Here is a 27,310-nt window from a genome sequence, read left to right as displayed (position 1 = left end):
GGTACCATCTTATTAATCTTCTCTAGCAATGCTATGTATTCCTAGTACTTCATGATGGTAACACCACATACATCGCAAGCACATTTAGCAGCTACTAGGGAGTGTGCATTCTTTTCTCTGGCCCCCAGCACTCTGGAAAAAGCTACCTATTAATTTACAGAAAGACGAATCCCTGAAGAGTTTTAAGTGGCAACTTAAAACAGAATTTTTAAAATTAGTATTTAGTTTAGGTGAGTAAGGAAAGCTGATTTTGACTGCAAATGCACGGTTGGAATGAGACGGTGTTTTAATGTTAGTTTCTTTGGTTGAACGACTGACTTTCAGGCAGTTTCTTTAAAAATTTTTCTTTTCTGATATTAAGTTTTTAGTGTAAACCGCTTTGATTTTTTGATAGGTTAGCTAAGTGGTATTTTAAATGTTTTAATAAACATAAACATCGTTATAAAACAGCGCTTAGCAAAATGCATGCTTAAATCCAAATTGTTGCCAATTAACACCAACTGATTGTTTAGCACCCAATTATTGATGCTAATTAGCTCATTAATCAATGGTAAAGTGGTAGGGTAGCCAGGTTGGTCCACTTTTAAAGATAATACATAGAAAAACAAAACAAAGAAAAGTAAATAAGATGAGACCTTTTTTATTGGACTAACAATACATTTTTTGATGAGCTTTCGAAAGTTACCCTTTTTCAGAATAGAAATTCAGAATTTAATTGAATGAACTAATTAGTTCCAAGCAATTATAGACACTAATTATATTTAATTGGCATTTGCATGTATAAATTTAGGAATGGGATTTGCGCCTAAAATTTACACGTGATTTGTAAAAGGGGATGTTCCTAAAATGAACGTGGATTGTTGTAGAATAAGGGGGGATATGTGCCTATTGTAGGTGTGTACATTTGCACACAACTGAGCTGAGGGCTAGCGAGGGTTAAGGTGGGAGGGAAGTAGGGGATGTGGTAAAGGGGTGGGAGGAGGGTGCAATTTGAGGCTAATGGGCAGGGAGGGGTTAAGGGAAAGGAAAGGGGGGAGGAGGGGGATGGGAGATATAAGGCAGGGTTACTGACGCAGGGATTTGTCATTCTAAAAGAAGAGTGGTTGGGGAGCAGAGTTACCCAACCCACCCACCCAATAGAGGATGTTGTCGCATCTGGAGCAGTGAGTGACGGTGATTATCCAAGGACTACAGCGGGTACACAGCAAGTGAGCACATAAGACTGTTATATTATTGGTGAATGATTGCCCAAATGTTAATGGCAACATGAAGTACAATGTTAAGCATGTATGTGGGCAGGTTTGCAGTTAATTCCAATGGGGCTATGGCTTGTCTCCTGGCTTGGACGGCCAGGAGGCCAAGAATTTATGTGGGGTGTATCCTTAAACGGGAGACACCATAGTCATCGGGTGCTATAGGAAAAGCACAGATAGAAGGTGGGTGTGCTTAGACGGCACAACCGGAAGCGTATTGGGGCGCCATTTTATTGGAATTTACGGATGGGTGAATTGTCACATCCGTCGCTCCCTCCGGCTGCTCCTCTGGGGGAAGCAAGGGCCGGGAGGAAGGACCCGCAGCCAGAGAGGGCTTACCCGATGGTTTCCCGGATGGGCGCCTGTTCCGGGCGCAGTTGGGGCCGAGCCGGTGTCCAGTGCGGCGATGGCCGGCTTTCTTGAGGCCGCGGCGATGGCCGCCCTGTCCGGGGCCGAGCCCGTGGGCCGGTGATTGTGGCTTCCAGGCTCTCGTTTGCCGGCTATGGGATCCGTGCTTGCACCAGCAGGGAGGATGGCGCCGAGACGCGATGGCCGGCGTCTTCCCCACATTCGGGCGCGGGAACTCGAAGCTCCGCCTCAGAGGAACCCGATTGGGATGCCGGCGCTGTAGCCCCGCCTGGGAAGCCGGACGGAACCAACCAGAGGGATTTCTTCAGTAGCCGGGTTCCGATTGGCCGGCCATGTCGGCTGGGGTTGGGCGGTTGAAGGCTGACAGTATTTAAGGAGCAGGGCTGAAACAGGACGTTGCTTCAGGTTCTGTTTCCCGAGGCCAGTCTTCGTGTGCTCCTGTTCTTTGTGCATTCCCTTGTTCTCCTGGTTTGACCTTTGGACTGTTACTGGACTACCCTGATAGCTGCCTGCCCTGACTTGTTGCCTGTTTTTGGATGACTCTGATAGCCGTCTACCTTGACCGGTTGCCTGTTCCTGGACTTCTCTGATTTTCCACCTGCCCTCCCCGCTCCTGGTTCCAGTGCTGGGTCAGTCCGTCAACCCCGCGGATCCGGAAGTCCCGTTGGCCGCCTGCAGCTGTGAGCTCAACCCCCGGTGAACGGCGGTCGCCGCGGGTGAAGACTTGGGGTTGCACGGCTGTCCTCTGAGGTCCTTCGGGGCCTTGTGGGACCTAAGGGCTCACCTTCTTCCCAGACAAGACATGAATATGCCGAATGCTCCAGTTAACCATCTTGTTATGTTGTGCAGGAAAGGCATAAGTACATAAGTAATGCCACACTGGGAAAAGACCAAAGGTCCATCGAGCCCAGCATCCTATCCACGACAGCGGCCAATCCAGGCCAAGGGCACCTGGCAAGCTTCCCAAACGTACAAACATTCTATACATGTTATTCCTGGAATTGTGGATTTTTCCCAAGTCCATTTAGTAGCGGTTTATGGACTTGTCCTTTAGGAAACCGTCTAACCCCTTTTTAAACTCTGCCAAGCTAACTGCCTTCACCACGTTCTCTGGCAACGAATTCCAGAGTTTAATTACGCATTGGGTGAAGAAACTTTTTCTCCGATTTGTTTTAAATTTACTGCACTGTAGTTTTATCGCATGCCCCCTAGTCCTAGTATTTTGGAAAGCGTGAACAGACGCTTCACATCCAGCTGTTCCACTTCACTCATTATTTTATATACCTCTATCATGTCTCCCCTCAGCCGTTTCTTCTCCAAGCTGAAAAGCCCTAGCCTCCTTAGCCCTAGCCTCCTTAGTCTTTCTTCATAGGGAAGTTGTCCCATCCCCGATATATCGAAATTACTAACAAACCATTATTACCAACAGAGAGTAACGGTATTGAAACCCTGTTCTTGCCTGGATCAGTCATAGGAGGGTTACTTTAATATATTTATATGTTGGTTCAGGTCAGGACCAGTATCACTGGAAAGCCGTTGGCATAACAATCCACCTTCTCCACTGGCACTCAATAACTCAATCCAAGCCAGAACTGGGGCTTACTTAAAATAGTCTTTAAGCAAAAGAGACAAAAGTCTCAACAATAACAGTACAGAGAACAAAAATACAGACAAGCACATAAATGTCTTTGAATATCAGCCTTTCATTTATTTTAAAATATCTTTGGATATAATACTATAAAAAAAGAAAATCCCTTGTAAAACTACATTATATAGAAATTGAATATAGAAAGCACAGACTTTCCATTCTACCCATCATACCACTGTGAAAAACAAAAAAATCTAGAACTAGAGTATTTGGAGGAATTTTCAATTATTTTGTAGTCAACTTTCTGTGTTCACTATAAAGAAGGTTAATTAATCCATAAATAAACCCAAGTTTTATTTCATTGTTACAAAATGGCAAAATTAATAAACTGAAGAATACTAAATATTAGCTGCGGCAATAGGTTATTGATTAGAATTTTATTATTTTGTTTATTCTCAAAATTATTAAAATGTATTATAACATTCTGTCGCATTATGTGGCTAGACATTGTACTATAGTAATGAAAGGATCAGAAGAAAAGTCAATATATATGTATTATGCTAACATTCTATAATGCTATAGTAAGCTAGAAAGATACAGAGTATAGCTTTGCAAGCATGCCAGTTCTGGTTAGAGTGCATGTGGAGTACCATGTTATGCATGTATGGGGCCCTATTACAAAGCAGTGCTAAAAAGTGGCTTTACTGCTCTCTGACGGGTCTTTCCCATGTGCTTAAGGCCATTTTTAGCGCTGCAGTAAAAAGGCTGATTTTTTAAAACTTTAGTATTAATGGCCATGTACTAATGATGTCATTAGTGCTTGGCCATTAAGAAAGATTAGCGCATTTTGTAGGCAGTAAAGGCTCTTGCGCTAATCAATTAGCACATGGCAATCTAGCTGCACTGATTACCGCTGACACACCCTTTCTCTGCCCTCAGATATGCCCAATGTTCCCTCTAATCTCTGTGGCAGTCTTCCAACCGCATTCCTGCCAGTGGAGAGTGGTGCTTCAATAACGTGTTTTCAATTGCTAGGGATAGGCAGGTTCCCTAGACTCCTATAGAGCTTGCCCGTCTCTTGCTATTGAAAGAGGCACGAATGAAAATGGCATAAATCTAAGTGGAGGACTCCAGCACAGCTTAGATGGAACACTGGACACACCCCCTCTGCAGTAAAATTTATTTTAAAAATTGTAATGTATGGTGTGCATGTGCTGGAACTTACCGCAGGATGCCTGAGCATGCCCCTTGGTAAGCCCTTTTAAGTTGTGGTAAGCATGCACTAGAAATGAAGAGAACAAATGTGAGAGGAAAATTATATGAGTCAGAAGTCCCATTCTCCTAAATTATGATTGTGGGTACTCCCATAACTCTTCTTCCCCCCCCCCCCCCCCCCACACACCCACCGCATAAACACCTATTTTTCTTAGCCTGTCTCTTACTCCATCACTGACTCTCCAATCTCCAAAGAGAAGAAGGAGTAATCCCTAGTTGCTTATGCCCTGCCGGGTCCCGGTTTTACAATGGCACTGGATGACTGAAGCATGCGCCATTTTGTTTTACACAGATGGAACATGCCTCCATATGACAAAATGGCTCTGGTCCAAATGATGTTTAAATATTTCCAAAAAGGGACTTGGCCAAGCATTAGCTTTGAAATAAAATTAACAAATTTGTTAATCTTTTTTGTCTTGTTGTTTATTTCACAATGAATTGGCCAAAAGAAAAAGAAATTTGTTTCATTTCTTTTCAGGAATAGTGCTTACAATTTGGTAATAGGACTATATAATTATGGAAATCACAAATATAGCTCTGGACTTATACAACATAAATCAAATAGGTAACGTATAATCTTCAACAAACCCTGGATGTCCAGATCCAAATAGTCAATTTTATGTATAATAATTTATGATCCTCAGTTATACTGTAACACTGTGTTGTTTGAGTTTTACACAATGATTTACATACTCACATCTTCATTGGTTCAAACCCTTCCTCCTTGAACTCTCGGCAGCCATTCTGAAATGGTGCTGACAGCGAGAGATCTGCGGCAGTGACGGGCAGGAAAGAGGAGGCTTTTTCCTGCCCCTAAGAGGCTAGTAGACCACCAGAGCATGATGATAAGGTACAGGCGGGGAGGAGAGGAGAGGAAACCCTAAGGCCTGCTCCCCCGCCCACCCGCCTGCAAACCAGCCTGCCCGCAAATCTGGGCAAATGGGCAGGTTGGCAAAACCCGCCCGGACATCCAGCAGTGTCCTCAAATGAGGACATGTCTGGGTAAAACCGGACATATGGTAACCATATCCATAAATTTATCTGAGGACCTTTAAATCTTCTGAAAGATCTAGGAACCTTTCTGCTGGAGTAAGATGCCATGAGATCTAGCACAGTTTTTAACATCATTGAATTTATCATCATCTCTTATTTATTTAAGAATATTACTTTAGAAAATTGCCTAATTTTTTCTAAATGTCCTTTTCACATTCTTTGCTTGGGAGTTATTATATCATTTATTTTCAGAATATTCACATGGTGTTTCCTCTCTTCTTCAAACCAAACTCTTTGAGCAGAAAGTCCAAACCTAACAACTTCCTATCTCAACAAGCTCACACCCATCAAACTTTATCATATAAACTATGTAATTCAATTATTTCTTCAAAGCCCCTAGCATGGGATCTGGACAACTTCTTAGGGCAGATGAAAATTGTGTTTCTTCCTCTGTTTTAGCAAAACATCTTGTAATGCTCTGATAAGAACACGGTCTAGAGCAAAGCCTCTATCATTGGTTCCATGAAGCTTTCTTGCCTCTTTCTGCTATCTTATAGGTATGACCTCCCTCTGAAAGGTCATATTATTCAGAATGGCAAACCTGCTCTTCCTATCTTGAGATGACTAGAACATAACATTTTCCAACTGATGATCCAGTTGTGATCTTACAGGAACTTCACAACTTTCTCTTGCCTCCGTTACCATGGAAAATACTGAAAAGAAATTGTGATTCTTATGATGATGTTTCCCAGACAAGTATACACACAGTCTTGTGCTAAAAGCAGTGCTATCATGGTACTTAGGATCTATAAGGTAATTCTAGAATATAGTGTCAACATTTATGTTAAACAATATAGATGGCAAAGAATGTAGGTAGGACAGAATCCACAAATATCACATTTATTTATTTAAAATATTTATAATGCACACAATCCGTAGAGCTCTGAGCAGTTTACAATAAGTACATTCATAGTGATGAAATGACAAATTATAAGAAAAACATAACCATCACATACATACTACACCAAGGACTCCATACACAATAAGCAAACTAACATCAGCTATACATTACTCACTAGTTTACCAAAGAAGACATGACTCATACCCAAACAGAGGCTTGCTGTTCACAAACCAGTTTCTCGATCAGTGACAGTCGTCAAACCATGAGCAAAAACGCATGGAACCAAGTGCCAGTACCAACAAAAGTACAGCATGCACACTGGCTCTTGGTTCTATGCATTTTTGCTCATGGTTCTCCAACTGTCACTGATATATAAAATAGTAACATAACGTATAAAAAACAAAACTGTAAATATATAAATGTTCAATAAACTATTACAAAAGTAAAATAAGCTAAATGAACAGATAAAATAAAGAAAATATGTAAATACAAGTAAAAGGGAGCTGCATGTTACTCATACCTATGAATATAGATATTCAATATTGTCAAATCAATCAAAACTCTCAGGGGGAAAGTCAGAAAAAAAACAAAGAATAATTGCAAGGGGAACTGTTAACAGCAGAGTGCGTTACCAAAACTCTAAAACGATATGAACAGGAACCAACACTACAGTGAACCTATGCTGTGACTGTGCTAAACACATGACTATTTTGTGTGTGAACATACTATCTTAAAAGAAACATTATGCTTGCACAGAGTCATGTGCTCTTTAGAAACAAAAATGCCGGCACAAGTAAAAACTAATAGTACCAATTATATGAATGGTGGACATACAAAATTATAATGCAGGCAACAAATAAACTACAAAAATGAACTAAGCCAATTCTCTTTAATACATGTCAGAGACTTTGCTGAAGGTTTAGAAGGAAAATTTTGCATTTTTGCAGATGACACAAAGTTAGCCAATAGAGTGAATACCCTGGAGAGAGTAGAAACTATGAGAAGGGATCTCAAAATGTTGGAAGAGTGGTCAACGATCTGGCACTTAACATGTAATGCAAAGAAATGTACCAGATAGGAGGGGAGAGATTGGTAAGCTTGGCTCAGGGGAGGGTCTTTGAGGTAATGGTGTCTGAGGATCTCAAGGTGACAAAACAATGTGACAAGGTGGTGGCTGCGGCCAGAAGAATACTAGGATGCATAGAGAGGGGTACAGAAGAAAGGAGGTGTTGATACCCCTGTACAAGTAGTTGGTGAGGCCCACTTGGAGTACTATGTTCAGTTTTGGAGGCTGTATCTTGCTAAGGATGTAAAAAGACTTGAAGCGGTTCAAAGAAAAGTGACAAAAATGGTATGGGGGTTTGTGTAATAAGATATATGAGAAGAGACTTGCTGACTTGAACGTGTATACCCTGGAGAAAAGGAGAAACAGGGGTGATATGATACAGAGGTTCAAATATTTGAAAGGTATTTATCCACAAACAAGCACTTTCCAGAGATGGGAAGGCAGTAGAACTAGAGGACATGAATTGAGGTTGAAAGGGGGCCAACTCAGGAATAATGTCAGGAAGTATTTTTTTTCACAGAGAGGGTGGTACAAACCTGAAATGCCCTCCTGCGGGAGGTGATGGAGATGCAAATGGTAACTGAATTCAAAAATACGTGGGATAAACACAAAGGAATCCTGTTTAGAAGGAATGGATCCAAAGAAGCTTAGCGGAGATTAGGTAGCAACACCAGTAATTGGGAATCAAAGCCAGTACTGGGCAGACTTCTGCAGTGTGTGCCCTGATCATGGCGGAATATACTTGGGTGGGCTTGAATAGAGCTTTTCTGGGGCTTCACTAACATCTTCAGAAATTTTAGAACAAGGACAGTGCCAGGCTGGTTTCTACGGTCTATGCTCTGAAAATGGCATGGGTGGACCATACAGGTCTTTATCTGCCATTCTCCTTTTTCATAAACAGTATTTGAAGATGCAGCTTTTCAAAAATGATCTGAGTTTGCATTGATATGGAAAGTACTGGATATATGCTCCTTCCTAGCCAGAATAGTTTTTCCCCTCTCAGGAGAGCAAGTCACTGTCTACTACTTCAGAAACCTCGGTACATGACCCTGCACCATTCCAAGCCAATTCAGTGACCATAGGAAACCCAGAATAAACATGGCTCCAGTCTGACTTTATAAATGAGAATTCAGACCCACAACCCCTTTCGCGTCTGAGGTAATGTTCTCTATCACTCAGATTTGCTATGTGATCACCATAGCTTTTCAAAGAAGCCTTGGTTGCATCCCCAGAAAAATCTTGACATGTTGCTGATGGGGAGAGATTTTGTACCCACCCTTGAACTAATTCTGGATGGACAGGTTGTCATTTCCTTTTTTAGATGTACTTATTGACATAGTCAGTATTGAAGTTTTGTTTCTTTGCCTTCCATCAAATGAGGGTCATCAAAACCTTGTTAGATAAATATGCAATTACTGTTCTTACACATGTGTGTTAATAATCAACCGTCTTAACTATTCCTACATTGCTTAGAATGGGGTTAGACAAGTTGTACTGTGACAGCTTCAGACCATTCAAAATACTACAGTTAGATTAATCCATCATGCAAAATGGACAGATCATGAATCCCTCCTTTTTGAGGGAATATCACTGGTTACCTGTGTCTATAGAGTAAAATTTAATGTTCTTGTTCTTGCATTTAAGGCTATGCACAATGCATTGTCTGCTCCACTTTCTACAGTACTGATTCCTCATTCTTATCCTTGCCATTTGCAATCACAGTGCAACAAACTCCTTGCCTCCCTCATGAGAGACTCCTGAGAAAATTAAAAAACCATGGGATAGAAGGCAATGTTCTGTTTTGGATTAGGAATTGGTTGATGGATAGAAAACAGAGGGTAGGGTTAAATGATTATTTTTCCCAGTGGAGGAGGGTGAATAGTGGAGTGCCACAGGAATACATACTGGGATCTGTACTATTCTTTTTTTTAATCCTTTACTTAAAACTTTCAAAAATAGTTCACAAGCATTACACTTGAACAAGAACCCGGAAAAGACAAATACAAATATAGGCAACAATTAAAATTCTTCTTAGACTATGAAAAGTGGTGAGAATAACCTAATAAGGAAGGAGTTCTATAAAGAAGAAACTTTCTAAATTCAAATAGGCCATAACATGAATAAACCCAAGTACTGTTGACAAGCTACCCTACTTGTCAACAGTATCATAAAATCTAAATATTAATGGGTCAGTAACAAATCATAGAACTATTAATTTGTTACTTTGTTAATTTTTTTTAAATCAAAAAAGGTTCTTAATTGTTCAGGAACATAGAATACGTAAGTATTTAATAACATTTACAAGACTAAGCAAGCAAAACAAGTAGCTCATAGGACAAAAACATTTTTCTGTGAACCAGTTTCTGTCTGGTGACAGGATATATATATATATATATATATATATATATATATATATATACAAATTTTTTTTTCTATAAAATAATACTTGTGAATTAAAAAAAGAGCCTTAATACTGCATTTAGATCTTATTCATAAACAAATAAAATTGTTAGTATAGCTTTTTCAGTATCTTCAGATAAAGAGGATTCAAGCATCTCAGATATATTTAATTTTAATTCATCTTTCTTGAACTCCAGGCCCTTGATTCTTCTATTCAGGTACCTTAGAAGGTATAAAGTAAATCCTATTCACAGGAGGTATAGCTTCAGATATGAATTTCAAAAACTCTATAAAGATATCTCTTACAGATATCTATTGGAGACATCCCCAAGGGCTTAGAAAAGTTAAATAAACACAAATTAAGTCTACAATTAAAGTTTTATAATTGCTCTATCCTTTGATGTAGCACTAGTTTATAATTATTGTCACTGTAGTTTCTTGCACGGTTTTTAACTCTTCCTTGAAATTCAACATTTGAGCAGCAAACTCCTGTTTAGTCCCATCTAATCCCTTAGTTGAGGAATCAACAGTACTCACAAGCATAGCAATTTCATGAGTAGATTTGTTAACTGTCCTCTCCAGTTTCTGATGCATGCACTAGATACTTTTCCAACAACCATGGAGAGTGAATTTCCAGCATTCTTCCCCTCGCCTGTACTTCCAGCGTCTTCACCCCCACGAGGGCTTCCCGACTCATGCCTTCCAGAGTTACCACTACAGGCAGTTATGGCAGCGGAATGAATGCCAGGGGAGACAGAGAGACATTGAGTCCCAAGAAACCGGAATCTATTCTAGTCAGAACCATGGCAGGGCATTTCTTTCTCAGGTCTTGCACTTGGATCCTGGCAGCGTACTTCTGGATTGTTTGTTGAATGGGTGGTGAGGTGCTGACCACTGGGAGAGTAGTCTTGACCACCCATTTTATTTAGTATGCTGCATGGTTTTGAGAAAGGAAAAAGTCAAGGAAAAAACTTCAGTAGACTCACACTCCGAGGAACAATGCTGTCAGCTCATGCCACCATCTTGGCCACTTCCCCTGGGACCAGTACTATTTAACACATTTATTCATGATCTAGAAATGGGAATGAGTGAGGTGAATACATTTGCAGGCAATACAAAACTATTCAAAGTTAAAATGCATGCAGATTGTGAAAAATTACAGGAAGATCTAGATATGATTTAATGTGGACAAGTGCAAAGTGATATATATTTGGAAGAATAATCCAAATTACAGTTATTTGAAACTAGACTCCTCTCTAGGAGTCAGCACCAAAGAAAAAGATCTAGGTGTCATCATAGACAATACGCTGACATTTTCTGCCCAATGTGTGGCACTGACCAAAAAAGTAAACAGAATGCTAGGAATTAATAGGAAAGGGATAGAAAATAAGACAAAGAATATTATAATGCATCTGTATCGCTCCATGGTGTGCTCACACCTTGAATATAGTGTGCAATTCTGGTTGCCGTATCTTAAAAAATATATAGCAGAATTAGAAAAGGTTCAAAGAAGGGTGACCAAATGATTAAGGATGGAACTCCTCTCGTATAAGGAAAGGCTAAAGAGGTTAGGGCTCTTCAGCTTGGAACCGAGATGGTTGAGGAGGGATATGATAGAGGTCTAAAAAAATACTGTGTGGTTTAGAACGAGTAAATGCAAATTGATGTTTTACTCTTTCAAAAAGTACAAAGACTATGGGGACACTCAAGGAAGTGCATACATGCCATGGCTGATGCTGGTAGACTTGCTGCTGAGCTCCTTTCTTGTTTTCTTGTAGTTTTTCTCCTGTATTTTTTCATCCATTTGATATATTTACAAATGGTAGTATATTAAATTTGCAGTAAACATAAAAAAAATACAGAAACCACTAGTTAGCCCATTGGATGAGTAAAGATATCCTGCATGAGAATCTTAAATTTGTATATAAGCAGACTAATGTGAAGACTGGAGGAAGAACAGCAGTGATAGGGATGGTATGAGGTTGGAGACAACAAAGGAATATTTTTAAGTCGGCTTGCATCAATCTATTGAGCCAGAGCAGTGCAATACATTCAATGATACAGACTGGCAGAGGTAAGAGAGAAAGGGTTCTCTATATAGTTTTATTACAACAATAACTTTGAGGCTTTCTGACTTGGAGTTCATTTGATGATATTGTAGGAACAGAAGAGTGTATTGCTTCATGGAAAACAGAACTGTTCAGTCCTATCACTGATGGAATGCAAAGAAAAATATTTTACAATGTCATAGTGCTGGTCAGCTTTTCAAATTACTTAGGAGCCCTTTTACTAAGGTGTGCTGGAAAATGGGCTGTGCTAGTAGGCGCTTATTTTCGGCGTGCACAGATCCATTTTTCAGCACGCCTATAAAAAAGGCCTTTTAAAAATTATTTTGCCAAAAATGGACGTACAGCAAAATAAAAATTGGCACGCATCCATTTTGGGTCTGAGACTTTACCGCCAGCCACTCACTTAGTGGTAAGGTCTCATGCGTTAACTGTGCGGTAATCATCTATGCAAGTAGAATGACAAATACCGCCCGGTTTCTGCCGTGCGCCAGAAAATAAAAATTATTTTTCAACACGTGTAGAGGGCGCGCGTCAAAAATGAAATTACCACAAGAGCCACGCGGTAGCTGGGTGGTAACACAAAATTGACACACGTTGGGTGCGAGTAGGTGCCTTACTATCTCAGCAAGCACTGTAAGGACAATTATATAAACTAATCACCTGAAGTTACACACCATCCCTAGATTCTATATAGCACAATTTAAATTGCATGTGGAAATCTGTTCGTATTCTGCTAGCCAAAAGCACTCTGTGAAAAATTTGGGAAGGGTTAATGTGCCCCCAGAGCTAAAGAGTATCTTAGTATTTTGGTAGGGATGTGATACAATTTAAATTCACACCAAATACAGAGAACAACCAAATACAGAGCAACCTGGATCTAAAACTGTGGTATCTCTCAGGTATCTCTTATCATTTCCTCCCTTACAAAGCTGCGCTAGCGGCTGCCAGTGCGATGATGCCAACACAGCCCATTCACTTTGAATGGGCTGTGCTGGCATTGCCGCGCGGCTTTGTAAATAGGGCGGTTTGTTACTTAACTTTTATATGAGTGCATTAAGTAGTAATTTAGGGGCCCTTTTATTTTTACTAAGCCACGGCAAAAAGTGGCCTGCGGCAGTGTCGGCGCATCTTTTGGCGCACGCTGGACCAGTTTTTACTACATCCTGGAAAAAGGGCCTTTTCTTAAGGGGCTGGAAAATGGACGTGTGTCAAAATAACAATAAGCGCACATCCATTTTCGGCCAGAGACCTTACCACCACCAAATGACTTAACGATAAGGTCTGATGTGCTACCTGGGTAGTAGGCACACAGTGAACGCCCACTGTCATTTACCACTGGGTAAGAACCACATGGTAGAAAATAGAAAATATTTTCTACCACATGTTTTTGGCACATGCCAAATTCAGAATTACCACCTGGGGCACGAGGTAGCTGGGCAGTAATGCCAATTTGCTGGGTGCTAGATGCATGCAGGCCCTTACAGGCCTTTGTTAAAGGGTCCCTTAGTGAGACTGGAAGGTACAACTTACTCTTATGCTGATAATCTAAGCTTGATACCTACATTAGATAATTTAGCCCAGACATTTCTCAAAGTTAAGGAGAGGGTTGATCTTGTGTAAAACTGGACTTCAACGCATTTCTTAAAATTGAACAAGGAAAAACAATTTTGTGGTTTGGTAATATCCAAGATTCTTCATCAATATTTATTCCATTGTCTTCAGGTGAATTCCACCCAGTCAAAAGGTCTTCAAATGTTTGGGGGATTATACTGGATTCCTTTCTATCTACAGAGCTTCAGATAAATAGTTTAAGCAAACCTTGTTGAACTTAAACAATTAAGACCTATAAGATCCTATTTTCTTGATAACATCTTAGGTTTCTGATCCAGGTGATCCTTCAGCTACACGTAGACTGTTGGAATGCTTTGTATTTAAGGGTTTCAACACTTTCCTTCAACATACCTCAACTTTAACAGAATATAACTGCCATGTTAATCTATTGTGCCCGAAGATATGACAGTTATTCGATTACATCAGAAACTACACTGGTTACCTGCTCACACAAAAGCAATACTTAAAGTTGCATGTAGGGTATTTAAACACTTAACAGGCCAGGGTACTGCCTATTTATCTAGATTGGTAGTTTTCCCAGTTAATTGAAGGTCATCCCCCATTAAACAATCCTTCTTTTTTACTACTGTAAAATGAATTAAATATAAGCATGAGCTAGTCTTTTTTTTCCCCTTTCCAGGCAGTTTCTTCTTGGACTAATTTACCATGCAACATAAGATTGCAGCCTTTTTTACTCTTCTGTCCAAAAAGCCTTTAAAATCTTTTTGTTTAGTAAGTAGTTTAAAACTTCTTGATTTGTGTAGGTTTTAATACTAAGACATCAAAGAATTGTCTAATAATTTTTTCTGTTTGAATTATGAATTCCCAAGGATTTTTATTTGTTACATAAACCACCTTGGACCTAAACATGGGTTTGACAGATTATAAATACCTAGATTAAATTAGATTAGATTAGAAGGAGGAATGAAATTATGAGAAACATTCTATCTTGACACTGTTTCTTTGGGGCTCAATTTTCAAAGGAAGTTAAACATTTTCTAGCAGCTGCTGGCAAATATAAAACTTCTTCCTCAGTAGGTATTAATTTACTTTAAGAACAGGATTTATCATCCCAGCACTATCTGTATCATAAAGGGGTGGAAGGAAGCTGTTAATGACTAATTAGCTCTTTGATATTTGAGGGTTTATGTTCCGGCAAGCGGTACTGGCTAGCACAATAATAAAGTGGAAAAATTTCTTAGAGTACAATCCTATATCTAGATTCCCTTGAACTCTATCTGTGAAGGGACTTTAATTTTTAATTTTATTTCTAAAAGATACGTGTACTGCAAAATAAAAGCGTGGGGCCAAGAGATTTAAGTGGGTAGAAGAGGCTCCTGCCCATTTAAATCGCTTGTCGCTGCATACCCCCCGATATTCAGTGGCACTAAAGCAGGCAGTACTGCTGAATATTGCCTCTGACTACTGCCAGAGTTATGTGGGTACCAGTAATATTCAGTGCCAGGAGCCATATAACTAAGTGGCCAAATTTAGGACAGCTCAAAAGCTGTTCTAACTTTGACCAGCATAGCCATGTGGGTCCCGGCACTGAATATCGGTCCGGGGCCACATAACTTTTTTTTTAAATAAAAAAGCCCTCGAGCCCCCTCCCGCCCCTGACAATGAGCCTCTTTCCGTACCCCTCCCCCTATCCCGCAGATGACCCCCCCAGAGGGCCCCCTGCCCACCCCAGATGACGGCCTACCTATAGCCCTGGTGGTCCATGGTGGTCGTTGGGGGCAGGATCGCAGGCACCTTGCTCCTGCCACTTGCAGCCGCTGAATGAAAATGGCTGCCGTGACCTCTCACGGAAGCTTGCAGTACTTTGTAGTACCGCAGTACTATGTAGTACAGTGAGCTGCCATGAGAGATCGTGACAGCCATTTCTATCAGTGACTGCAAGTGACAGGAGCAAGGGACCTGCGCTCCTGCCCCTAACAACCACTACGGACCACCAGGGCTACAGATAGGCCTGGAGGGAGGGCCTTCTGGATGGCTGAGGGGGGTCCTCTGGGAGATGGTTCATGCCGCGAGCTGGGGTAGGGGGAAGGAAAGAGGGTCACTATTGAGGGGTGGGCGGGTGTTCGGGGGCTTTTTTTAATTTAAAAGCAAATTTATCTGGTCCTGCCCCATATTCAGATGGGGCCGCATAACTCATAATTTGAACACCCCAAATTATCCTCCGATATTCAATGACAATGCCTGGCCATGTCCTGGCACTGAATAGCAGGGGATAATTTAGCTGACAATGATCAGCGTTTAATATAATGCTGACCACCACCAGCTGAATATCAGAAGGCTTAATTTTATAACCTGGGTTGTAATAAGGTTTTTTAAAAGTGATATGAAGACACACAACCTAAATTATTCCAGTAGGACAGTTATATAAATAAAAGTAGGACTTCTAATTTTGGGTGGGTACTTTCCAGCTAATTAAGGGGCCCTTTAACTAAAGTGCAGTAAACTTTGCAGTTATTGGGACTTGAGGCAGGACTTTACCATGCGGTATCTACAAATACATCTGGCAAACATTGGGGGCATTAGCACTTAGTGTCTCCTGCTTAGGAGGTAGTAATTTGTCCTCTGTTAACCGCTCACTAGTTGACTAGCACACAATCATTGCAGCATACTAACCACAAAACACATTCTATGCCCATTCTCTGCCCATGACATGCCCCCTCACAAAATACAATTAACATGCAATTTACCATGTGCAAACTGCAGAAATAACCCAAAGCCCCTTCATGTGGTTGTGTGCTAACAGTTACCATGTGGTAAAGCACATATTCAAAGGGGATTTGGCCATGGGAGGAATAGCCTAATGATTAATGCAGTGTGCCGTGATCCTGGGGAACTGGGTTCAATTCCCACTACAGCACCTTGTGACCCTGTGCAAGTCACTTAACACTCCATTGCCTCAGGTACAAAAGTTAGATTGTGAGCCCACTAGAAACAGAGAAAATACCTGCTTATATGTAAACCGTTTTGGGTTGCACAACAGAAAGGTGATATATCCAATCCATGACCATTTAACATGGTTTAGTAAAAGGGCCCCTAAACGGCTTTTCCTTTAGGGGGAAAATTGCTGTTTCTCAGTGGTTTCACACCACAAATACTAGTGCTGAGTAGCTTTTCAGCGGAATCAAATATATAAATTTGTGTCACTTAAGATTCATCAATGCAGGAAGTCACAAAAGCAGAGTATAGGACACAAAATAATCCAGTGGATAGGGTGAGAGGGTAGCGTTTCCTGTGATTATCCAATAAATATCTATACGATCATGTATTATTATTATTATTATTATTATTACGTATCAGTTAAAGCCTAATATCAGGGACCCTAAATATAGTACATAATCCATTTTATACCAATGGTTCAAATTAAAAATAAAAATGAAAACTAAGTACCCAGCTAAGTAAAGGAGTGCTCCATCCATTCTGCATTTGCATTTTTATTTTTTAAATTATACAACAGATTTTAATTATGTTCAACAAACATTAAAGAAAGTCTGTGAGACCTAAGTTAACTTGGAAAAAGTATCCATTTTCCTTCAATCTTTAGCTGAATTGTGTGTTGAAAATACTGAAAGATTTGCAAGTTACCATTTTAAATTTATTTGAGCTTTTTTTTTTTGTTATTTACAATCCAAATAAATCAACTACAGTGGATGTTCTTTAAGTTTTTCAGTACATCACATCATTTAATCTTTGGAATAAAATCTCTTTAAATTGCACATGCGGTGCACTTTTGTAAATGACCCCCCTTTGTTAAATTTGAATACATTAGTAAAAACACCCTACTAGCAAGATATATTTTTTTCTGGTTTTATTTATTTATGTATTGTAGTTAGGGGACGAGAGCTGAGATCGAGGATTGTATAGAATCTGAAATTTAGAACTCACCACACAAGTCTGATCTCTTGGCACACCCGCTGCTTCCTGTGCTACTTGCAAGTCCATTGAAAGCTGGTAAACCATCAGAGCTGTACGCTCTTAGGACCGAAAGCATATTCACCTGCTTCTCTAAGACCTGTGGATCAGGAACGTGTTCGGTTTTCATTTTGCCTTGTGAAGTTTCAAGGGATGAAGGAAAATTCTGCCTCTGCCACTGCTTCTCTAAATTTTGAGGCAATGTCGATACAAGTCCTTGCATTGATTTTGAGGCCACCATATTTTGACTATTGTCGGTGTCATCACCACTTTCAACTTTGGAACCAGGCAAGTGTTGGTCTGTAGTATGTGAGTCTGTTTCTATTTCCTCATCATCATCATCATCATCATCGTCATGGTCTTCATGACAGGTCTCCATATCTTCAGATGAGCTATCATCAGAAAGTTCATCAGTAGCATTCGTATTTACAGAGTCACAAGGCAGAATATCTGTGATATCCTCATGATGTGATTTTAATTCAAGTTCATTGCTAGCACAAGCATTTTGTGTTCCACTGCCAATTATATTGGGATATGCACCAAATTGCTTATAGAAGTCTGTAGTAAAATTACTAAATGTAGGATCCATTTGACTAGACCAAATGACATTCTTTTGTTCTCCCAAGTGTTCATTATTGTGTCCCTGAGGCATTTTCTCAGAAGTCGAATCCAGTTGATTGATCAATTTTGAAACTATTGTTTCTTTATTAGATTGTACTGAAAAGGAGGGAATATTGACTTTATTTGTAGAAATTGATGCTTCCCTTGATTGATCTTTACCATTTCCTGTTGTTCCCAAAGCGTTATCTTTACGCTTAGCTTTGGCCAGGTGATTTGCTTGGAGATGAAGTGCCATTAACTCCATTGAGGATGTTGTAAAAGAACAAAACAAGCAGCCATGCCAGGCAATATTATCTCGGACTGTCACAGATGAACCTGGAAGAGATGTGGCATCTGGCCTCACAGATAAATCAAGAGGTTCATACTGAGATTTCTCAGTTTTCCTTTGTGAGGACTTACTCACCATTTTTTCTTCACTGTTATCTGCTCCAAGAACTTTAGTGGAAAGAGTGTCAGACAGGGCTTTTCCCTTCATTTCCTTTTCTTTCTTCAAAGAACTGAGGACAAAGCTGTCCATAAAAGCCTGCAAAGACCCCTGAAAGTTCACACCATTTCCAGTCATACTCTGATAGGCACGCCCAAAATCAGAGGCATTCATTCCTTTGGAGGATGCCTCTGAAGTCTTTAGATTCTCGGAAGACACATCTGAAACCAAACTTGTGGCTTGCTCTTGACGATCGCTGGAAGAAAGCACCGAAGATGTCCACTGTTGTGAGATCATACCACTTCTGAAATCAAGACCAGGTAAGCTTTTGAAGGTGCCTCTCAAAATGTCAGGTCTAATAAAAGGAGACCCTTTGTTTGATGTTTCATCTTTGTGTTCTTGGTTTTGGGGCTGACCACAAAGAGATCCAGATCCATTCTGTCGTTCCCTATGGTGACGTTCTAAGTGGTATTTTAGTGATGCAGATTGAGTGCCAGCATAATCACAATGAGGGCATTTGTATGGTTTTTCACCTGCAAATTTATACAAGAAAAAACTATTAATATTTATCGTAATTAGGTAAAACTGCATTTTAAGAAGCATCAACATTTGCCTTATAAAACAATGCATCTCAAACTTTAATTGCTATTTAGCATAGTTATTTCTTTAAAAGGAGAACAATTCATAGACCAAAGTTTTAATACTCCTCTCTTTTTGATATTCAAGATTGGCATGATACCTAAATACAATGAGCTATCTTTCTCTTTATCTAACATGTGAAAACTGCTCTAGATTTAAAAGCTATGATTATGAAAATGAAGCATAACAATTTCAGTCACAGCAATCATTAAATGTACAAATTCAAAAAAAAAAAAAAAGACAGGCTTATGAAACAAATGGATGGCTGCAATATTTTGTATATACAACAGCTCAAAAATTTGTTTAAATTATACACATGGAAACCATTTTTATACCTAAAAATTTTATGGCACTGTTACGCAAGACTGAAATGAATGATTTAAGTCTTGCTCTGCAGTAAATCATGGATATAATTAGCAAATGGCATACTGCACAAGTAATTTATCATTATTTGGAGGGCACCATTCCAGAAGGATTCAGAGATCTGCAGGCCCACTGCATTGTTTCTAAATAAAGATCTATAAATACAGGTTCTCTAAAATATTAATGCCATTATGTTACAACTGCAGCATGTAAAAACACATAGTTTAAGGGTAGCTAATACATTTCAAAAGTAACCAAGCAATAAAAAGGAAAGAAAATATATTTTGTTGATATTTTATACCACACATTATCTGCTAACACTGACAGTGATTTAAATTTGTATTTATGATATTTCTGGCTTTGCAGCTATAAAATTTGTGATTTGGCTAAGATAAGGAGTATCCAATAGACTTAAGATTGTTATATGTAGTAGAAAAGCAATCCTTAATAAACCACTTAACTATGGTGCTCATTTTCAAAGCAGATAGATGTCTTAAAATGTTCAAACAAAAGTCCATTTGCCAAAAATGTCCAAGTCATGATTTTTGAACTTTAGGCAGAATTTGGACATCCAGCACTGCAGTTCATCCAAATTGTAAAGGGGCATGTTGTGGGTATGTTTTGGGCAGGACTATGGAGAGCCCAAATTTAGGACATTAAAACTGCAATAATCGAACAGGAAGGAAATGTCCAAGTCAAAAAAGAAGGGTGTCCTAAGTTAGACCTGTTTCAATCACATCCAGGGTATATAAAAATGTGCCTGATCAAGCAGCTGACCACTGAGGGGATTAAGGCATGACCCCTTCTTAATCTCTCAGGGCCCGATGCACAAAGGTGGCTGTAAAATATGCCTGCCTCAGTAAAATTAGCAAGTCACAAATAGCGACCAATGCACAAAGGGGTTCGCATGGAAATGAGCTATACGGATCCTACTTTGTTCATCGGTCGCTATTTGTGACTCTGAGCTGTCAAATGCATTTGAGAACTCTGATGCAGAGCCAACTGGACCCAACCAGCCTCTCTGCCAGTGGCATAGCCACAGGTGGGCCTGGGTGTGCTAGGGCCCACCCACTTAGGGCTCAGGCCCACCCAACAGTAGCACATGTTTAGTGTTAGCTGGTGGGGATCCAAAGCTCCGCCAGCTGAAGACTTCTGCCTAATGGTAACAAAAATGCTACTCTCAACAATACCGGAACCTGCGCATGCTCAGTTTTCAGCGCATGCCTTCTGCAGACTACCAAGGTGGAAAGAAGCGTTTTCCTGCCAGCTTAAATATTTTTTTGGTGGTGGTGGTAGGGAGAACAGTTGGTGCCCACCCACTTCTTGCCTAGGCCCACCCAAAATCTGTTGTCTGGCTATGCCCCTGGTCCCTGCACCTGACCCCCACACCACAAGGAACAAATACTTGGTGGTCCAGTGGACTCTCAACACCCCCCCCCCCCCCCAAGAAAGCAATCCCTGGTGGTCCAAAAACAAGTGCCCACAATACTTCAGGCCACTTTTTACCGTGGCTCAGTAAAAGGACCCAAGCTTTGCAGTGGAATATGAACCTGGATGCTTGCACTGACTATTAGGCTGCCCCTCTGTTCTGCAGGGATACTGGTGCGGACATTTTTGTACAAATGCTGCCAGACAGATATCCTTATCCCTGCTTTTTTTGGCATTCATAATTTGGAAAATGGCTGTTCATTTTTGAATGTTCTCATATATTTTCAAACAGGAAATCCGTGATGTTTTTCCTGTTAAAAAATGGCTGAGAGATGGATGGGTTTTTTTTTGGACATTATGGGCCCTGTTCACTAAGGTGCACTAGTATATTTAGCATGCGCTAATGCTAGAGACACCTATATATTCCGATGTATGTCTCTAGCATTAGCATGTGCTAAAAATGATAGCGCACCTATAGAGCAACTTAGTAAACAGGACCCTATAAGCGAGATGTCCCAAGTCTCAATTGGACGTTCTTTCAAAAATGTCCCTCTATCCCTAGGATTCCATATATGGCAGCTAAATCTGAGCATGCAAATCAGCATGCATTGCCAATTTGCATGTGCAAATTAATTGATTAATCTGCAAATTGGCACCAATAATTGACTAACCAATTGGTGTTAATTGGCATTAATTGGGAATTATGCACACATTGTATTCTGTAATGATGAGAGCAGAAATTCTATAGTACAAAAATTCAAGTGGGCATAACTGGAGGTGTTCTGGGGGTGGGGGGCATTCCAAGAATTTACATGCATTGTTATAGAAGCCTAAGAAATAAAATGGGAGAGTTAGAATATATTGCGCTAAATGAAAAGATAGATACAATGAGTCACAGAGACCTGGTGGAAGGAGAATAAACAATGGGACACTATCATACCAGGGTACAAATTATATTGCAGAGATAGGGTAGATCGAATTGGTGGAGGGGTAGTATTATATATTAAGGAGGGCCTAGAATCAAATAGACTAAAACTTCTGCAGGGCACAAAACACATCTTGGAATCCCTATGGATAGAAATTCCACGTGTAAGGGGAAAAAGGATAGTGATAGGAGTGTACTACCGTACATCTGGCCAGGATGAATGTACAGATATAGAAATGTTATCAGAAATTAGGGAGGCTATCAAACCCAATAATAATGGGTGATTTCAATTACTCTGATATTGACTGGGTAAATGTAACATCAGGGCACACTAGGGATGTAAAATTGCTTGATGAAATCAAGGACTGCTTTATGGAGCAATTTGTTCAGGAACCAAAAATAGTTCAATACTCTGATTCTAATATCACCTCTCAGCAAGGTCTGGTCTTCCATATTGACTGAATTGCAAAACCTCATCCTGGAAGGACCTCCTCCTTACAGAACCCTCAATCATCCTGGCTAAACACACTCCCTATTCAAACAACACCCCCCCCCCCCACACACACACACATAACTTCTGTCTAAAAAGGACACCATATAATTGCCCTATCTAGAGCCTTACCTCTACCAAAAATCACAAGTTTAAACTGTTCCTCATCCAAGAGTCTCTACTCCCCATACCTCAAGCATCAAAAATATATGCACACAGTTTGAAAAAGTAAATGCTGAGGGGGGTGGGAAGCGGCTAAAGGATAGAACTCCAAATATCGAAAAGAAAGAACTAAGAGCCTTCAAAATCAGGACAAAGTCTCTAATCAAACAATCTTCCAAAATTGACCCGACACGGGCCGTGTTTCGGCGCACAGCGCCTGCGTCAGGGATCATAGAAGTTGGAATGTTTAAAAATGCAGTAGCAAGACTTGCTCCTCTGCATAAGTTTCAAAGAGGAAAGTAGTCCCAATTATAATAGCAGCACACCCCACATCCTCTCCTCAAAACTGAGGGTGGATACACTCAGAATTCTGGGTCCAGTGGTGGCTGATGAGGAAACTTCAGCAGTTCCCCCTCCCGTTTGGGTTCCTCTACTTTTGTAGCTCAAGAGAATGCTATGTTGACTGACATTTTTACATGAGCAAACTCATCCATTTTTTGCTGGGCGGAACCTTCAGATGGAGAGATTTGAAGGATCTCCTTGTGCATGAGCAAACATCAAATTCAGTTGCAATCAAGAAAAGCAACAAGAGAAATCCAAGCAACCTTCATAAACATAGAAACTCTGTTAAAATTGTACATCCATCTTGTTTCCCATACTCTTGACTTGCACTTTTCTGTCAATCCATTTGTTTTACTTGCCAGGGATTCCTTTACTAAACTGCAGTAAGCGCTAGTGCATGCTTACTGCAGGATGTGGCGTCCTGTGGTAAATTTGATATCTGAACCTGTAAACCATGAACTACATTTTTTTATTTCTTTTTTTAATTTTCTCTGCAGAGGGGACATGTTGGCCCTGTTCCCTCTAAGCTGAGCAGAAGTCCTCCACCTACAGCCCTGCCAGTAGGTGGTGCTGTTTCACTATCACATTTTCAATAGTGAGGGACAGGTAAGCTCTGCAGGGAAACTGCCTGCCCCTAGTGATTGAAAACACTGGCAGGGGACTTCTGCTCAATGTATATTGGGAGGCAGCAGAGAATGAGTATTTCTGTGCTGTTCAGTAAGCACAGCTACGTTACCACACCTAACTGCTTAGTGCAGAATTAGCACATGAACCCTTACCGCTTACATACTAGATGTTGGTTAAGTGCTCATGCACTAATCTTTGTTAATGTCTGCATGCTAATGACAAAATTAGCACATAGCTATTAACTGAAAAAAACCCCAAAAACAATAATAATAAAAAAAAACTGAAAATCAGCTATTTTCCTGCTGCAGTAAAATGGCCTTAGTCCGCGAGAAAGACTCAGATAAGGGCACACTAAAGCCACCTTCTACCACAGCTTACTAAAAGGACCTCTACATTATTTAGTTTAATGTTATTTATTTTAACATTTTTTTTACTGTGTTTCCATTACAGCCAATGGTGGAAGGAAATCTTCATAGTTTTGATTCTAATACTGGAGTTTTCCACTTAAGTTTTAAGAAACTTACAGGCAAGCATCAGCAGTAGTGCCCTATGGCACTAATAATGGAACAGAGTGGCACAGAGAATAGTTTTGACATAAGTAGCTTTTTCTATGCTGATGATATCCAGTTACTGGCTAGTGTAGATTCTGATACCACAAATCTGGGTTCTTTATATTCCTGCTTGGATGCTGTGGCCTAAGAGATTCATTAACTCAAGCTAAGATTAAATCATCAAGATCTGAAGCAACTGTTTTTCAAGGAAGAAAGTTTTCCCTCCATTCTTGACCTGTATTTCTGTCAAAGATTGGGTGACTATTTTGGTATATCTGCCAGCTCTAATGTTTAACATCAGCCCTCGAATCTCATCAGCTCTAGTGAAATCATTGTTTTTTGCCCTTCGCCTCTCAGACATCTGCTAAGAGAAAAAAAATAATCTCCGGTTCCAAATTCATATTCTAATCCTAAATTGATTCAACCACTGCAATTTTTGTACAATAGTTTGTGTTGCTCATTAAAAAAAAAAGCTTCAACGTATTCAAATTGCAGCAGCTATAGTGCTTTTGACAGTCTGTAAATATGACCATGAAAATTTTCCCCTTCCTGATTATCCAACATTGCTTTCCATGTTCCATGAGAACATCTCATTGTAGTTTTGTTTTGCTTTGTTTGTTTTTCTTGCATACATCTACATCGTTTACATATCTGGTTCCACTTTTATAACATATATTTCCAGATGATCTCAAGATTTAGCCCTCTAGTTTGAAGAAGACCATAATAAAAAAACATGGCTGTTCTTTCAAGTCTTTCCTTCACCCCATCCCTCAAATTAGACCAATCTTGTTAGTCCTTGATCCAGTTATTTCCCTCTGGTCGATGGCCCTACACCCCTGTTCCTTTTGTCTCCTGCCCCTAATGATCACAAACAGAGATTAATTCATGTACCGGGGGATTGTAAGTTCCTTCATATGGGAATTCAGGCAGGTTTGTATAGGTTATAACAAACTAGTCTGAGAAAAGCAGATGGGGGGAGTGAAACTATCCAACTTATGTTTGTATAATAAAGCGTCTTTACTCAGATGGGGTAATGAAATCTACTACCAAAAAATAGAAGGAAGTGAGGTTCTATTCACTTTATATCTCTTATAACAATCCTCACATACATTAAATGGTTGAAAGGCATCTACTGTGCTTTTATGAAATCCACATTAGGATTTACAAATATGCTCTGGCATACATCTGGGCTACAGCTGCAAACCACACTTGGTTTTCAAGACAATACAGTAGAATTCTAAGATGCTTCATCCTCTTAAAATGGCTTGGCAGTGGTGGAGAACTAGGCTTAGTGGAGTTGTTTGCCCACCTCCATTCTTAGAATGTATAGATGATCCTGACCTTCCAGTGGGCCAGGGCAAAACAGCAGTCCAGGCATGGGCTCAGTCAGGCAGCAGTGGAAGGGAAGACTGTGGATATCCAACGTTTGAACAGGTCAAACAAAAGTGGAATTTTTCTTACAGTACCTCCAATTTCAATATTACTGTCTTGCTCTACGGCGAGGAAAAACTACTTTTTCCCCTTTCACTTTACTGGTGAAACTTCTTATGCAAATGCCTGCCAAGCACTATAAATTAGCATGGTATACTTCGGGCAGAGAATATCATTCCTCCCCATTCTTGTCCAATTTAGCCACCTGTTGGGCTTTGAAAGCTAGTAGAGAAGGTCTCAGAAGAAGAATTATCCAAGAGCTCTATCACAGACTTCTGAGTGACTCCAAATGTCAGATTACTTTTTTCCATACTTTTATACTTTTCATGATTCTGTTTATTTTGCAATTTGATGGATAAAGCTGAATATTGTTTGTAAACTTGAATTTTTTGTTGAGATGTACGATGTGCTGTTCGCTAATAGAGAATTTTTTTTAAAAAGCCGTTAAAAATTATTGACATCATTTGACACTAATTTGGAAATATGAACGCATCTGCCTATGTGCTATTCTATAATGCTGAACCCACAGTGCGACCCAAAAGGGGGTGTGGTCATGGAAAGGGAATGGGCGGAGAGAACTCATTCTATTTTCTCTTGTTTGTCCTGTTTGTCTGTCCTAATTAGATTGTAAGCTCTGTCGAGCAGGGACCGTCTCTTCATGTTCAAGTGTACAGCGCTGCGTACATCTAGTAGCGCTTTAGAAATGATAAGTAGTAGTAGTAGTAGTAGTAGGTCAGGGGCATTCCAAAAATGTAGGCGCAAGGCTATAGAATTCCTGGGTTGTGTGCCCAGTTTGCATACCAGGATTTACACCAGGCTTCAGCAAGCATAAACCACATGCTATTCTATTAAGGGTGCTTGGCGCAGAGGCCCTTTATAGAATACAAGTTTAGCATGGATCTTTCTGGTGCCTAAATTTGGATGCCATTTATCAATTCTTGCTCATGGAGGATAATTTTACAGCTGGTCACCTAGACTGAGTGGGAAAAAAGGTGCTTATTTGCAGCATAATTTATTGATATATGGCACTTTTTTATTTATGAGAACATTATATGAATTTTTGTAGTATTCCTTATATATATATATATATATATATATATATATATATATATATATATATATATATATATATATATATATATATATATATAATCAAAATGTAAATTATATAGAAAGGAATACTACAAAAATATAGTATATTTGGTTCTATGTATGTATACAAGTCTTAATTTCAATGTATGTGTTTTTCAGTTTTAAATTCTGATGCAGGTTTTTACCAAAACCTGACCATGTCAGGTACAAAACTTAGATTGTGAGCCCATTAGGATCAGAGAAAGTCCTTCCTTCCTTCCTTATCTGATCAGTCGAGTACGTAACTTGGTCACTCTATGGATCAGTGTTCACCATGCCTTCCGATCTCTCACAGCTTCTTTCAGTTCTGCTATGTTCATCCAGTATCTTCCTTGATAGTATCTAACCAGCTAATTCTTGGGTGGTCTCTTTTTCTTTTGCCACTAATCATTCCAAGCATGATATCTATTTTAAGGGACTTGCTTTGCATGGTGACCAAAATGGGAGAGCTTTTGTTTTGCTACCTTAGACTCCTGCAATATTTTTGGTTTGATACATTGCAGACCTGCTTGGTTTGTTATTTTGGCTGGCCATGGGATACATAACAGTCATATGCAGCGCCATAATTCAAATGCATCATTTTATTGCCTGTCTGCCTTTCTCAGCATCTAAGAGTCACCACTATATGCTGCTATTGGGAAGATGATTGCACTGACCAATTTACATTTGGTTGCGAGGCTGACATCCTTGCTGTTCCAGATGTTGTTCATGCTGACCATCA

General features: G+C 39.9%; 1 protein-coding gene across 1 annotated transcript in view; it reads right to left on the bottom strand.

Annotated features, from left to right (window-relative positions):
• The window catches only part of ZNF536 (zinc finger protein 536), a 635,757-nt gene that overhangs the window by 260,059 nt on the left and 348,388 nt on the right, over nt 1–27,310 (bottom strand). Inside the window, exon 4 of the mRNA XM_030204402.1 lies at nt 17,429–19,033. Coding sequence (XP_030060262.1) covers nt 17,429–19,033 — 1,605 coding nt within the window. The remainder of the gene's footprint in view (nt 1–17,428; nt 19,034–27,310) is intronic.

Source organism: Microcaecilia unicolor, chromosome 5, assembly GCF_901765095.1.
Source record: "Microcaecilia unicolor chromosome 5, aMicUni1.1, whole genome shotgun sequence".
Taxonomy (NCBI): Eukaryota; Metazoa; Chordata; class Amphibia; order Gymnophiona; family Siphonopidae; genus Microcaecilia; species Microcaecilia unicolor.
The sequence above is the reverse complement of the archived record's forward strand: the minus strand, read 5'-3'. Positions and strand labels throughout refer to the sequence as shown.